Source organism: Glycine max, chromosome 18 (genome assembly GCF_000004515.6).
Source record: "Glycine max cultivar Williams 82 chromosome 18, Glycine_max_v4.0, whole genome shotgun sequence".
In the NCBI taxonomy this organism is placed as follows: Eukaryota; Viridiplantae; Streptophyta; class Magnoliopsida; order Fabales; family Fabaceae; genus Glycine; species Glycine max.
Window position 1 is genome coordinate 53,330,814 of NC_038254.2, and position 14,381 is coordinate 53,345,194.

Sequence of the window (14,381 nt, forward strand, 5' to 3'; positions counted from 1 at the left end):
CATGGAGCTCCAAGAAACTAGATTATTCTTAGGCATTTGATCAAACACCTGGCGAGTTGAGCTTGTTACGCGCGATGGTGAAAGTAGAGAATGTATGTGGAGGAAGGCATGGATCAGAAAAGAAGGTTGTGTTGAAAGTGGGTGATGGAGAGACGCCGTTGATTGGATTTATCAACACCATTTCTTTTCTTTTCTTTTTTATTGTATTGTAAGAACATAAGACCCAAACGCATTTTGTTTTGGTGGATTTTTGTAAAGGGCACTTATCTAAACTCTTTTCAGTCTGAGACTCTGAATAGACGATTGGTTTCTTTTACCATCTTTAATATGATTTTGACACCTCTTGTGAGATTAATCAAATTGATCAACGATCTCTAGTCCTATACACAGTATATGAATTAGGCACACGAACTGGTTAGGAGTTTAACAGAGGTGTACAAACCACAATGGATGGCAAACCATGTAAAAGGACTGAGCAGTGAATAAAAAAATGGTTCAAACCCCACAAGTTGTGGAGAGCCAAATTTAAATATTTAATCTGCATTGATAAAAACTTGCAAAAAAGCTTCATAACTGACCTTGTCCATGTCCAAGTAGTTACAGGAAGCATCACGTTGCCTCATATTCACCACCACATTGCCAAATCCACCCTTCAACAAGGTTTTTTTTTTATGCATGCCCTTCAATCAGGTAGTTTTACTTTATTAAAGGAGGGTACTTTTACGTAAGCAAACAAACCGATGCAGTAGAATTTTAGTATAATAATCGATACAGATACAACAACAACAACAACGCCTTATCCCACTAGGTGGGGTCGGCTAATAATAATCGATACAGATAAATCTAAAAAATACAAAGGAGAGAAATACATGAGTTTTAGTGTCTACATCAGTTAATATCCTTATGCTGCTGCTGCTATTTGGAAGGAAAAAAAAAAAAGACAAGGAGAGACGTTTCCAACCAAATTTAAAGCACAAGATAGATCTTTCCTGCTTCCGGTCTCTAGACCGAAACATCTTACAGCAAACTACAATAAGATCATTTGGTCAAAATATGGATATGTGTATACTTTGCACTTTTGACTTATATCTCTCCAAACTTAGTAACAGACAACCATTAAAACAAGCTACAACACAGATAATGTTGGTATGAAATGGACAAACATTCCAACATACTTTCATTATCAAGGGGATTTTATCGGTTATAATTTTGTGGAAGCAAGGAACCGGGTCAAGAACACAAGTACCGAACTGCACTATACTAGGTCGTGTGCTGCCCATAAATATAGTCCTTACATGAAGTATTCATGAATTGAAATCAAACAGACAGCTCTGTTCGAGAGATCAGAATTCCATCAGTGTCTGCATAGAGCCATTCCCCATCACTGATCCTTGTCCCAGCAATATTTATGGGGACCTGCTTCTCTCCCATGCCTTTCTTATTGGCTTTCATGGGATGGGAAGCAAGGGCTCTCACTCCAATATCACAACCATTGATCTCATCCACATCTCTTATACATCCATTCACAATAATACCTGCCCATCCATTGTTTTGAGCTTGTACCACAGGGTTGCCACCCAATATAGCGCAGCGTAAACTCGCGCCTCCATCAACAACTAGAACTCTTCCATTGCCTTTCTCTTCAAGGAACTCACGAACCAAAACATTGTCTTCAAACACCTTCAAGGTAACTATAGGTCCAGAGAAAACCTGTCGACGGCCATAAATCTGAAAAACTGGCTGAAGGGCACGAAGCTCCCCACTCAAAATTAACTGTGGGTTCGCATCACACACTTCAGCAGTGGTGACAAAGGCCATTTACTTGAACAACCTGGACAAAACAAAAACATTAGATGTGTTTAGACCAGTACATAAAAACGGAAACCAATCCTGGTTCACGAATAAAATTGAATATTAAGATATTTGGGTGCCATGGGTATGGCTCTATCCCTACTCCTCGAATTGACAAAAAAATGGCTCCTTTAAGGTTAGTAAATAAGAATTAAAGTATGTAAATGTAACTTGTTTTAAGCCTACCATAGATACATACATCCTTATTTTCTTAACTTGTACATTTCCTCACTCTTGAGGAGCGAAATACTGAAAAATGACACCACCACAAAGTTGTAACAAATATATCATTAACAACAACAACAATAATAAAGTTTGATATCTCACTAAGTCAGGTTGGCTATATGGACTACAAGACACTACTCGGCACAGTTAAAAACAAAAGCTTCGGGAACTACTATTATTTACCATGAGAACAGCATCCAAGAGACAATTTTTTTTTACTATAGTGTCATTTTTTTATGGCCATTGCACAGAAAAAACAAATGTTTAAGTTTTATTGAAAAAGAAAATATTCATTAATAAAACCTATATTTTTCAAGTAATTAGAAACATTTAACAGAATATAGTGAACTTTTTATTAAATACATTTCAATCAGTGCTCATAACACACTTATTAAGAAGATCCTTTCTCAATTAAAGTAACAGAATTGGGAGTCCTGCTACACTTGTTAACAAATAAAAAATAGAAGGTCTCTATTAGAAATTAAAATGAAGATACATTAATAATAATAGAAAGTAACAATTTCCTATATAACATCATTCCAATTGTATTCATCAAATTAGTCATTTTCTGCGAATAAAGGCACTAGATACTAATTTGTTTCTCAAAGGTGAATGAATACCAGTCGAGCTTGTAATTGATGTCTTAGTGTTCATTACAGAGCTCATGCTCCACGATTAGTATCCTTTTATATGAAAAAAAAATCGAAACTAAAGTGAAAAATTCGTAGATATTAATCGACGGCCAAACCTAGAGAGAGAGAGAGAGAGAGAAAATCAAACAGCTAATTAGCTACAATCCTAAATAAAACGAACAAAGAAGGATCAATGTGGCTAAGTGCTCAAGATCGTACGGTGGAGCGTAGGCCTAAGCATCCAATTCAAAATTTCTGAAAACAGAATCAAACACGGATCAAGCAAGTACTTGAAAAATCTAATGATAGAAACACGAATCGAAAATCACGAGAGCGATCGAGCGATTGAGATTGAAGATGAATCGGAAAATGAAGAGAAGGAAGAGGAGACATACCGATGAAGAAACAGATCTGAAGTGTGAAAGAGGTTGGAATGGAAAAGCGAAAGGAGTTAAAAAAGCGTTGAGGCACGAGAGAATGAGAGATAGATATTCTTTCCTTCTCCACTGCAAATATAATTTGATAGTTGATGATAATAGTGAGAGAAATCACATCATCAAAACTAAATGGCTCTCACTTATGAACGGTTCTCATTCTTAAATTAGGATCTTTGGTTTGTTTATTTTTTTTATTTTCATTAAAAATAAAAAATGATGATGAAAATATTTTTAGTTAGATTTTTTTTTTAATTTTTAATAAAAATATTTTCTCAAACCCACAAACAATCAGAAACAATCAAATTTAGTGTTATCAGTATTCTTAACTGAGAATGTGACGGTGGTATGAAATCTAATTTTAAGTAAATTTAAAAATACATTTCATTCTGAACAAAACATATTTTCAGAATTCTAATCTTTTAAAAATAAAAATAATTTTCAAAAAATTAAAACAAAAAATAAAAATATAAACCAAACACACCTTAACTATTTAAGTATTAATTCTACTAGGTTATGTATATTATTATTATGTGAAATTCTCATTTTCCCACACTATTTTCTTTCCTTTTGGTTATCTTTATCCCTTGTATTTATAATTAAAGATTAAAGAAGACAATGAATCATGACAATTTAAAAATACGTTGTATAACTCTTCTATAAAGAATTACTATTCAAATTCGAGCATACCAGTGGATTCAATAAATTGCCAAGCACGGATATTTTGACATTTTCTCGTATTTGTCCTCGTCACGAGTCACTACAAAATATCACAAATGGGTCGGCGGGTCACATACATAGGAAGCGTGGACCATGCATGAATTGGCCATTAATTGAGAATAAATCTAGTTGACATTTTGGACAAAATTAATACTACCTCTTTTTATATATAGGACTTTGATGTGCTAATTCAATTATCTTTTACACTTTCATTAAAATATTTTTAATTAATAAATTGTTGTAAATGGAATATTTTCTCTCTAATGAGAATTCGGAAAGATAATTTTATAACTATTATTTTCTCTTTGCACATTAATTTATTAACAGAAAATTATGTATTTAGTTTCAACAAATTTAAGAATAATTATAAAAAAATAATGTAATTCTAAACAAATTTAACTATTTTTTTTATGACTGCAAAATTAAAGAATATAGTCACGGAACTAGTAGCTTGAAGAAAAACACTTGTTAGAATGATTGGTGGCGATAAACTTGGAGAAAAACCAACGAATCATAAAAGGAAAAGAAGCTCGCTGGCTAATTTTATTACTATTAGTATTTAATTATTTGATTTGTATTACTTTGATCAATTCATTAATTTAGTGACATATAGCATATAGGCATCATCAGCTATGCTATGGGATTATTTAGTGGCCGATCAATTCATTATTTATTACATGAATCGGAAAGGTCACTACACAAATGTTTTTCTTTTATGCAGTCTACTCATGCTTTGCTGTGAAAAGAGGATCTATATTTCTGTACCTTCACACGTGATCACGGGATACGATGATCCTATGTTTTGGAGACAAACGATCCCTAATTATTTTTTCTTTAGTACTAAATAAAAATCCACTAACAAACATCGCCACCATGATAAAATTGATTCAAATCTCTAACATCTTATTCTGATAAACTTGCCTGCATCCCAGAATCCGAAATTTTCAACAAAAAATTCTTCTAATTTAAACAGCCATACGTTTATTGTTCTAGCTATCATCAAATAACAAAAAGATCAACAATATCCTATGGGGCTACTGCTCCGAAAATTCTTCTCAAAATAGGTTCAGTTTCGTTCTTATTGGGTCGGAATACAGCTACCCTTCTTCATTACATGGATGCAGGAAGGTCCTCTGAGTTTTATGTCAACTTGTGAATGGTCTTCATGTCAGTGACCTCCCCAAGAGTTCCTCGCTCAAGATGGTCCCACCATTTGAACAAGAAATTGTCCACAACAAGTCTGAACCATGGCGATAGCTTCAGACCTTCCTCACCTGCATCAGCTTTCCTCAACAGCTCCTTCAACTGATCGCAGTTCACATATTTGATATCAGCCACTTCGTCAGGATTGGGGTTCACGTTAACATCCCGGACAATGAAAAGCAGATAGTCCACTGCAATCAAGGAACGGATAAAGAAAAGTTGTCAATACTAAACATTCCTCTTCCACAACCATAAACATACAAGAAAACATCCAGATAGAATTAGCAGTTAAGCGGGGTTAGTGTAATGTATAAGAAGTGTATGTGCAATGTTTTACAAACAATCAAAGGATTAGTGTAGCAATAAAAAAAGGAGAGGTATCATGTGCAATCTGCAGAAATCTCAAAGGGTGTCTGTGTAATTTACTAAAACAAATGCCCCAAATAGAACTGAAAGAGCTATTAATGGTGTGTGCCCAGATTTATGTTTGCATTCCTTAAATTAGTGTGAATTAACCCTAGTTGGTTATACAACAAAATAAGCTTGCTGTAAAACTAGAAATCAATTAAATTGGCTCACGTTCATGCTCTCCCCATTTGCCATCAGAAGGTGCCTTGTAAAGAATGCGACCCAATGGGGTGAACTGATCAACTGGTACATCTTCAGCAACAATACCAAGCTCATCCAAAAGCTTCCTCTGAGCTGCATTTCTTACTCCTGGTCATACAAAGTGGGGGGAAAGTAAACAAAAAGCAGCAATGACAAAGTAGATTGATATAGTTGTTTGAACAAATATAAAAGGTACACAGTATATACCAAGGGCATTCTCATCAATAAGCTCAGATTCACGGTACAGTGGATGGCTGCAACAGGTGTTTGTCCACACAAGAGGGAATGTTACCTTGGTTGCAGATCGTTGCTTCATCATAAAGAACAAGGAATCTCAGTCAAAGAGACCAAATTAAAGCACGAGTCCAAGACATGAAAATACACATGATACATAGAGAAATTTCCACCAAATAGTCATCCCAGGAGAGAGAGAGAGAGAAGCAATAAGGTGAATATTAACAACAATAACAATTTAAACATGTGGCAATTAAATGTTACAATGTTGCTCACAATTAAATAGTTCAATGTAAAGTCATAATGAAGGTGTTACAAGAACTAAAAATTAATAATTATAACTAGTAACAAAACAAATACTAAATACTATGACCTTATTTTGTTACGAACAAATTTTATCTACAAGAACAAAGAGGTGAGATTATAAAAGAGGTTCCAAGTTTACTTGATGCTTTTGAAATCAATAGGTTTACATTAAAACAAGATGTAAACTACAGGCTTATGATGAAGCCAAAAAAATATCAACGAAGAAACTTACCTGAAGAAGCAACTCATACTTAGAGTTGAACAGGAATACACTGAAAGCTCTATGCAGCAAATTCTCAGCTTCAATCTTTTCCATCAAGTGACCTAATAAAATTATTAAAGCTCAAATAATAAATTAACCAGGTCCGTAGGCAGAACGGAGGAGCACAATAACAACAGAAAACGAAAACTTGATATCTAAAGAAAAATGTTCAAAATTTCCAGAGGATTTGCTTTAGGAAGCCAAAATCTATACTATTAATCTATGGTGCATACCAAATTTTATTTGCAGCTCTTTTAGGCTTGCATCATTGATATTTAGTAGTTTGTTTGCATTAAAATAACAGCTTAACTCTCAAGTACATTATAAATTACTAATTTCATTATGTTTCTCATTGATGACTGTTCATTATGTATGTAGGGGGCAGGCATATCAAGCAAAAGCATGAGAGGAGCTAGTCTTAACCATGAATTTATAACTACATGGTCAAGATTAGTCTCTCTCACTGGAGTATGCTCTCACTTGATATGCTTCCATGTGTGTGCATGCCAGGGAACTGAAAAAAAAAAAAAACAAAATAAAATACTGCATAGCCAGTAATTAAATCCAAAACCATAATTAATAGTAAAACATAATCATGACAAACCGATCTATATAGTATAAATATAAAATTTAAATTTTACTCCCTTTAATCACAGGAAGAGATTTACAAACATGGACATTACAACATTACATGATGAACCACAATGTTAACATATTTTTTTCTCAAATCATATCATATTAGGAGTCGGCCGAGAAAATTTAAAGATGGTAAATCCCAGATATATTTTAACATCAACTTTTACAAACACCTAAATCAGAAAAACATACACTTTCAAGAAAAACACAATTCATAATTTATTGAAGTAAAAAAAAAAATTGAAACAATTATTTTAACACCAAATAATGTGAGTCCTTGCAATTGCAAACTAAAAATTTCAAAAAAATCAAAAGTCCACTTACAATTGTATTTGGAATCATGACCAACCACACGGTCATTCTCATCCACCAAAATGCATCTGCAGAAGTTCCAAAACCAAAACAATTACAATTCAAGGCAAGAAAAAAGAAATAATACATTGCAAACACACTCACTTTAAAGAAGCCTTATCCAAGAAAAAGTTGTACATGAGAATCAAGAAAGAAAACCCATTACAGAAACACCAGATACTCCAAAGCTCAATTTCTAAATCTATGATATAAAAACACCAGAGATACAAAAGCTCAACTTCAAAAGTAGCCTATAAAGAATCGGAAATAGGTTCAATAGAGCAAAAGCATTTAAACAAACAAACTGAAAAACCCAAAGTTATTAAATAGCAGTTCATCCTGAAATCATTCATGGTTATGAATGACAACGGCAGAACCAGCACCAAAGAGATTCAATGAACAATTAAAAAAACAAAAACAGAAGCCGGGTAAGAAATTTCCTAATCAGTCTGATTTAACCCTAATTCATCTTGCAAATCAATACTTTAACCGAAATTAATGCTTGACATTTTTTTCCTGAATCAATTGCAAGAAGCTCGCATCAATGCAGTAAAAGCCACACCTGAAGTGCTAAGGCCAGACACTGCATTAGCACTTCATGTTGATGTTGGCTCAGGAACATCTTTATGGCCTAATTGATTCAACCCCATCTGCTCCAATTTTTTATCCAAAAACTTCATTAGAAAGAGACCCTTAATAACCCCAAGGGGTTTGTCGAGTAGAACAATACAGGGTCTTGCATGTGACTGGTTGCAAATTTGAGTCTCACTCGTCTCCTTGAGACGACGTAAATGTAAGTGTTTCCCTGCCTTAGACGGGAGTGTCATCCCTTAAAAAAGACCCTCAAAAGTTAAAACTATTACCTGCAAGGCTGCAATTTTTCAAGAGTAATGCTAAAAAAAAAAAAGTAGCCGCAGTATTTGTCTGTTTGAGACACCTAACAACAACAAGCAGCCTACGGTTTGAAAATTCAACATTTGAATACTTTATGCCATGATTAAGCACCGGATACAAAATAGTCAAACAATTAACACTTTGACTACCTCGGCACGTGAAACAGACACAACAGAAAATGCAGAGTAACAAAAAAAAGACACGCAGACACAGGCGCATTTCCATTCTCAACAGCCAGAGATCAATCGATTAATCAATCAATCAACAAACAAACAAACAAACACGCAAAACAAAACCACAGAAAACGCGAATTAGAAGAATCAGACACATAAGTAATTGAAAAACGAATGAAGAGGGAGAGGAACGGACTCGTCTTCGAACATGAGACGGCGCTGGACGGCGTCCATGCCGGCATCAGCGGCGGGAGCGGAAGTCTCGCCCATGGCGGTGTGAGAGGAGAAGGAGGCGGTGAGAGAGAGAGGAGTTGTTCTCTGAGAGAAGGAGAAGGAAGGAAGAGAAAGAGAACGAGATCCGAAAGAAGAAGAAGGAGAATGAGCGTGAATTTTTACACAGGTGAGGTTCCTTTTAAACAAGTTCTGGCTCAGAGTAACGACGATCGAGGAATGTGCCATCTTTGGATTTCCTTTTCGTTCGTTCCTGAACCTTTAACTTTATTAATTTCTTACCCCCCGGTTCATGTCTTCAACGTATACATACATATTTATATAGTAACTAATCAAGTCAAAGGTCAAATATTTTGCCTTCAAATAATATTACTATTGTTATTGTTTAAATATTTTATTACTTTAAATAATAATTATTAAATGATACAGTACTACTACTTTAATAGTCGTATTTTCTGTACATTGTTGAATAGTCAGTAATATACCAGCACATATTAATATTAGTGTGAAATTTGAATTTTGTGAATAAAAAAGTATGAGTAAAAAAAATATTAATCAATTTCTTTTATAAAAATTAATTATTAATAATATTAGTAAATATTTCGCATTTTAATGTGTTAAAAGAAGTTTAAATGTTTAATCCCCATGGATATCTCATCAGTCTTATTCATGGTCTGTTAGTAAGACCTTGCAAGTCAACCTCTTTAAATGTTTCTCTTCTTATTTGGGAATTTTGCCCTAGAGCTATCTATAGTGCCCTAGTAGTTGATGCCATGCGAATTTCTTTTGATAGGAATTAGTATTTGTTTTCTTTATTTTTCTGAATGATAAAAAAAAACAATTTTATATTTTATGTGTAGAATGATAATAATGAGAATCAAATCTCTTCTATTGGAGTTTCTTTTTATATGTAATTTGTGGTTTATGATTGAGTTTTTTTTTTTGTTTCAATGCGTTACCCACTCCCAGGGAAACATTTGCTTGATTTCTGATCAAATTTGCCAAATCCCATTTTGTACCTTTCAAGTGTGGTTTCAGCTCATCGTGAATCTGGATAGTTAAATAGAAGGCAGTTAATGGAATGGAGGTGTTGATGTCAATTGCTGTTTGTTTGGTTAAGTTTATATTATTTTTTAAAATAATCATTCAATTTTAGTGGTTTTCAAATGGTTTTGGACATGACCAAAAGAAATCTTTAAAAATTAAGTAAAGTCTATTCAAAATGTTGACTTAATATTCAAAATGTTGACTTGAAAGCCATCGTTACATAGTATAGTAATATATATGGTTATGTTGGAAAAATTAGTTGTAAGTTAGTTCCATTATAAGTTAAAATTAGCTTATTAAATTATAAATATTTGATAAAATTAGTTGTTAAAATAGTTAAAAAGTATAAAATGACATAAATATAATAAAATTAAATTTATTTAAAAAGAGTAATAAAAATAATTAATAAATATTAAGAATAAAAAAATATATAAAAAAAAATATAAATTAACGTTTTAAAAAATACTATAAACTATTAAAAAAACTTACTAAACCGTCAAATAATAAAAAAAGTTAAAAATTTACTTTGATGTCTAGTTCATCATAGCTATAATATATATTGTATAGTTGGAAAGTCATGGCATTAATTTTTAATAATGACGTGTGTTTTAAATTGATAGGGAAAGAGATAATTATGATTAAAATATATTCTTAGTTTTTTTTTAATTTAAATTTTTGTCTTTATGTTGTGAAAATTTAGTTTTGAATATATCTAATTTTAAAATTACTACAATTTATTTCATTTTGACATGTTTGTATTTTGGTTTCAAGTGGTTCTCTAAAGACCAATATCTAATGGTTACGAACTCCTCTAACTCAAAATAGAAAAATTACGGAAATTAAAAATATATTTAAATAAAATAGTCTATTATTTATAGTTTAGAATTTATATTATAAAAAAAAGAGTATAATTGTATGAAAAATAAAGTATAAATCAAATTTTATACTTACTTTTTTGTGTGTAATAGTCAATTTGAAATTAGAACTTGTGACATTATACATGTTACTTAAAAAAAAAAAAACTACCACTAATCCAATCTCAAATTTATACTATATTTACTTTTGTTTTCATGTTAATTCAGTATTTTGGTATTGTTACATAAAAAAAAAAGAGTATTTTTGTGTTGTACAAATATCTTTGTATGGTCCCACCAATATGTATGGTTAAGAAGCAACTCGGCATTCATGAATTTCATGCAAAATCCATCTGTATTCTATAGCATGATTATTTACTAATTATTCTCGAGCAATTTTTTTTGTGGAACTTTTTATATGGTAAAATTGTATTAGATGATGACTAATTTAATTTCTAAGGATGTAATTTCTGTTTTGGTTTTTTTGTTTTCCCCTTATACCCAAAAATAATATGACTAATTTTAATTTTAATTTTTCAAGGCTTAATAAACATATTAGTTGAGACTAAATACAGCCTCTAAGTACTGAAGTTCTCCAACCAAAAACAAAGAAAATGCTGGACAGTAAATTTTCCTTGCATGAAACGAGATTAGCTTTTTCTTACATTTTAGAAAGAAAAAAAATAAGCACACAAACCAGAAAATATTTTAATGTATGTATTTAATGCCCAAATTCACTTGATTGAACATGGAGTAAGAGTTTATTGTAAACTTTTTATATTTTTTTTTACAAATCAAAAAATTTAAATATTTAATTGTATTAATTTATATAGTATTTATGTCTGTTAAAGAAATTTCCTGTAAAATCAAACTATTAAAGAAATTTAATAAATATAATATTTATCTACTTATTAAATATATATATTTTTTATCTATAAAAATAAAAAATAAATATTGAAGATTCACAATAACCCACACATTATGTTTAACTAATTGAAGTAGACATATAACACGACTTTTTTTATTTATTTAGATATATTTTAATAATTATTAAAAAATTAGTCTACCATATTTTTTTATCTATATATATATATATATATATTATCATTATTCCTAAATATAAGATTTTTAATTAATTCACATTTTTTTTAAAAAATATGGTTAATTTAGTTTGCAGTATTAGATTTAAAGTAAATTACACTAAGAAAATTACATACGTCTTTCTTCTATTTTTAAAACATAAAAAAACTCCCAAAATATGGTTTAGACATTTGACAATAGCAATAATTTTCATTAAAAATGTTAAAATATGATTTTCGTTCTCATAAATATAAAAATATTTAAAATTTTGTCACAATTTTTTTGTCTAATTTTCATCATTGCAAAATTTAAATATGCTAATTTTTGGCCCAAAACTAGGTTCAAGTTATTAGAACTTGCATGTATGTTGTTATAGAAACTAGATTTTTTGACTTTTTTACATCAGTTATATGTATGACTAATGTAAAAAAGTTAAAAAATCTAACATTTTCTGTAACAACATACATAAAAGTTTGGATGTAAGTTCAAATAACATTAAACTAACTCTGAATCAAAAAGTAATATATTTAAATTTTGTGAAAATAAAAATTAGACAATTTTTTATAGGTTTTGAATATTTTCATATTTATGAACATAAAAATATATTTTAGTCTTTTTTAATTAAAATTACCAATTTACTTGTTATTGTCAAATGTTTAGATAACATTTAGAGGTTTGTGTAGGTTTTTAAGATAGAAATGAGACATGTATAATTTCTTTAATCTTTAGGTAGTCATGTATAGATTTTACAAAAAGATGAAAATTATGTGTAATTTTCTTAAACTTTAGGAGAATCATTTGTAATTTATCTTTAAATTTATGAGCAATTTGTATTATTTTTTTCAAAATTATTTTTAAAATGATTGGTACTAATCATTCTTTTGACTTTTTACTTTATACTTAATTAATTAATTAATGTGTATTAGTCTTTTTCTTTGATTCTTATAAAAAAAATTCATCTTATTAATTTATATTGTAAATTAATTACTGATATTTTTTAAAAAAATAATTAATACTTAACATAACTTGAAAAATATCTTATTAAAAGAATAAACAATATTTTTATAAAAAAAAAATCTTATATTCAGTAACAAGGATACAATAAGTAAGCTACATTTAAGCTAGTGTACGTAATAATGTATGTATTTGTTTTAAATTATACAAATATTTTTTTAAAAATAATTAATTTTGTGAAAAGTTACGTGAAATGGTTCTTGATTTTAATTAAATTTTATTCTTTTTTAATTAATTATTTTTAAAAGCTGAAACAAACATATGGAAAATTAAATAAATAAATTTTTAAAAGTGTGTTTTTGCTATATAAAAAGAAGGTTTAATAAAGTTTATTATGTTTCACAATTGTTTTACTTTGGTATATTAAATTTTAAAAGTTTCATTTGATCATTTTATGTTTTTGAAATATATCATTTTGGTCATTTTTTCAATTTTCCATAAAAAATGTTAGTATTCTATTAACCTTTAACTTTTAAAATTTTAGAATGGTTTAATGTTATTTTTGGTCCCTTATGTTTTGCAATTGTTTCAGTATATTATATTTTAAAAGTTTCATTTTGCTCCTTTATATTTTTTAAAATTTATCATATTAATATTTTTTTCAATTTTTTGTTAGAAATATTTGTATCTATTCGTGCTTTAAATTTAAAAATAGTTAAGTTGACATTATTTTTTATATATAAGAATTGAAGACAATGTTAGAGGATTTATAACAATTTACACACCCTTACTCAACAAATAAGTTAGACCCATTTGATGGCTAAGTTAACACAGTGACATTAAAAAAGAAAATATGGATTTGAAATCCCAAATAATAATCTTCACTCTCATTATTATTATTTTATTTGATCATTTAATAACGATAATAATTTTATTCACCAATTATTTTTAATCACAATGGGTGAACTCCTCCTCCTTCTATCGCTCTACCTCTAGCTGTGGATTCAAAAGGATCACTTCCCCACTTCCGTCTTTGCCACAATTTTAAGATGAATTAATGTTACTTTCGGTCTATTATATTTCAATTTTAAAAGTTTTAGTCTAGTCATTTGTGTTTTTAAAATATATCATTTTAATCCTTTTTAAAATTTAAAAAATGACCAAAACAATATATTTTAAAAACATAAAGAACTATAATAAATTTTTTATAATCTAATATACTAAAACAAAACAACTCCAAAAACATAATAGATAAAAAATCCCGTTAACCCTAAAAAGAATAACATAGCAAATAGACTCATCATCTTATCCTATTACCAGCTGGTAAGCGTGGGAAACGAGGGTGCAATTTGCCAATGGTTGCTTACTCGGTTTTAGCTAAAAAAACCTAGTGTAATAGAACAAGTGTGTTCCACGGTCTCTTGCGAGTTTGAACTACTCTACCAGAATATATAAATCGGACCTCGTGGGAAATGAGGATGTTCTTGATTTTCTATTTAATATTAAATGTTTAATGTTTAATGAGTTAGGTTGGGTTATGAAAATTCATGTTTGAACATATAGGACATTCATATTCTGCACCTCTCATTTCAGAACAACTATTTCCTTGAGCCCTAGCACCTCACTGTGCCCCCCAAGCACCTCGTCTTCCATGTGCAAGTGTTGGGATTCTTAAAGGGAAGATC

The 14,381-nt window shown here is 30.1% G+C and overlaps 2 protein-coding genes across 3 annotated transcripts; both read right to left on the bottom strand.

Moving 5' to 3' along the window:
• Positions 1–671: 671 nt before the first annotated feature.
• LOC100500691 (putative 4-hydroxy-4-methyl-2-oxoglutarate aldolase 1) lies at positions 672–3,277 on the bottom strand. Of its 2 annotated transcripts, XM_014770200.3 has the most exons (3): positions 3,104–3,270; positions 2,928–2,963; positions 742–1,831 (listed from the first exon to the last, which is right to left on the bottom strand). In XM_014770200.3, exon 3 carries the CDS (start codon positions 1,816–1,818, stop codon positions 1,318–1,320), a length of 501 nt encoding a protein of 166 aa, XP_014625686.1. In that variant the 5' UTR covers positions 1,819–1,831; positions 2,928–2,963; positions 3,104–3,270; the 3' UTR covers positions 742–1,317. The 2 variants fall into 2 exon arrangements, with proteins under 2 accessions (NP_001238048.2, XP_014625686.1); NM_001251119.2 differs by lacking the exon at positions 2,928–2,963 and having other exon boundaries at positions 672–1,831; positions 3,104–3,277.
• Positions 3,278–4,713: 1,436 nt separating this feature from the next.
• LOC100789313 (isopentenyl-diphosphate Delta-isomerase II-like) lies at positions 4,714–9,055 on the bottom strand. The gene is made up of 6 exons (NM_001255206.3): positions 8,727–9,055; positions 7,437–7,492; positions 6,447–6,538; positions 5,882–5,984; positions 5,645–5,782; positions 4,714–5,256 (listed from the first exon to the last, which is right to left on the bottom strand). The coding sequence occupies exons 1-6, from the start codon at positions 8,987–8,989 to the stop codon at positions 5,003–5,005; spliced, it is 906 nt and encodes a 301-aa protein (NP_001242135.2). The 5' UTR covers positions 8,990–9,055; the 3' UTR covers positions 4,714–5,002.
• Between the last annotated feature and the right edge of the window lie 5,326 nt (positions 9,056–14,381).

What these genes read in the sequence shown, in the direction of transcription:
- LOC100500691 (NM_001251119.2), bottom strand. Translation starts at nt 1,818, where the DNA reads ATGGCCTTTGTCACCACTGCTGAAGTGTGTGATGCGAACCCACAGTTA.
- LOC100789313 (NM_001255206.3), bottom strand. Translation starts at nt 8,989, where the DNA reads ATGGCACATTCCTCGATCGTCGTTACTCTGAGCCAGAACTTGTTTAAA. An exon ending in CGTCTCATGTTCGAAGACGA is followed by an intron (nt 7,493 to 8,726) that starts GTCCGTTCCTCT and finishes GAACTTCTGCAG; the next exon opens with ATGCATTTTGGTGGATGAGA. An exon ending in AGTATGAGTTGCTTCTTCAG is followed by an intron (nt 5,985 to 6,446) that starts GTAAGTTTCTTC and finishes TTTATGATGAAG; the next exon opens with CAACGATCTGCAACCAAGGT.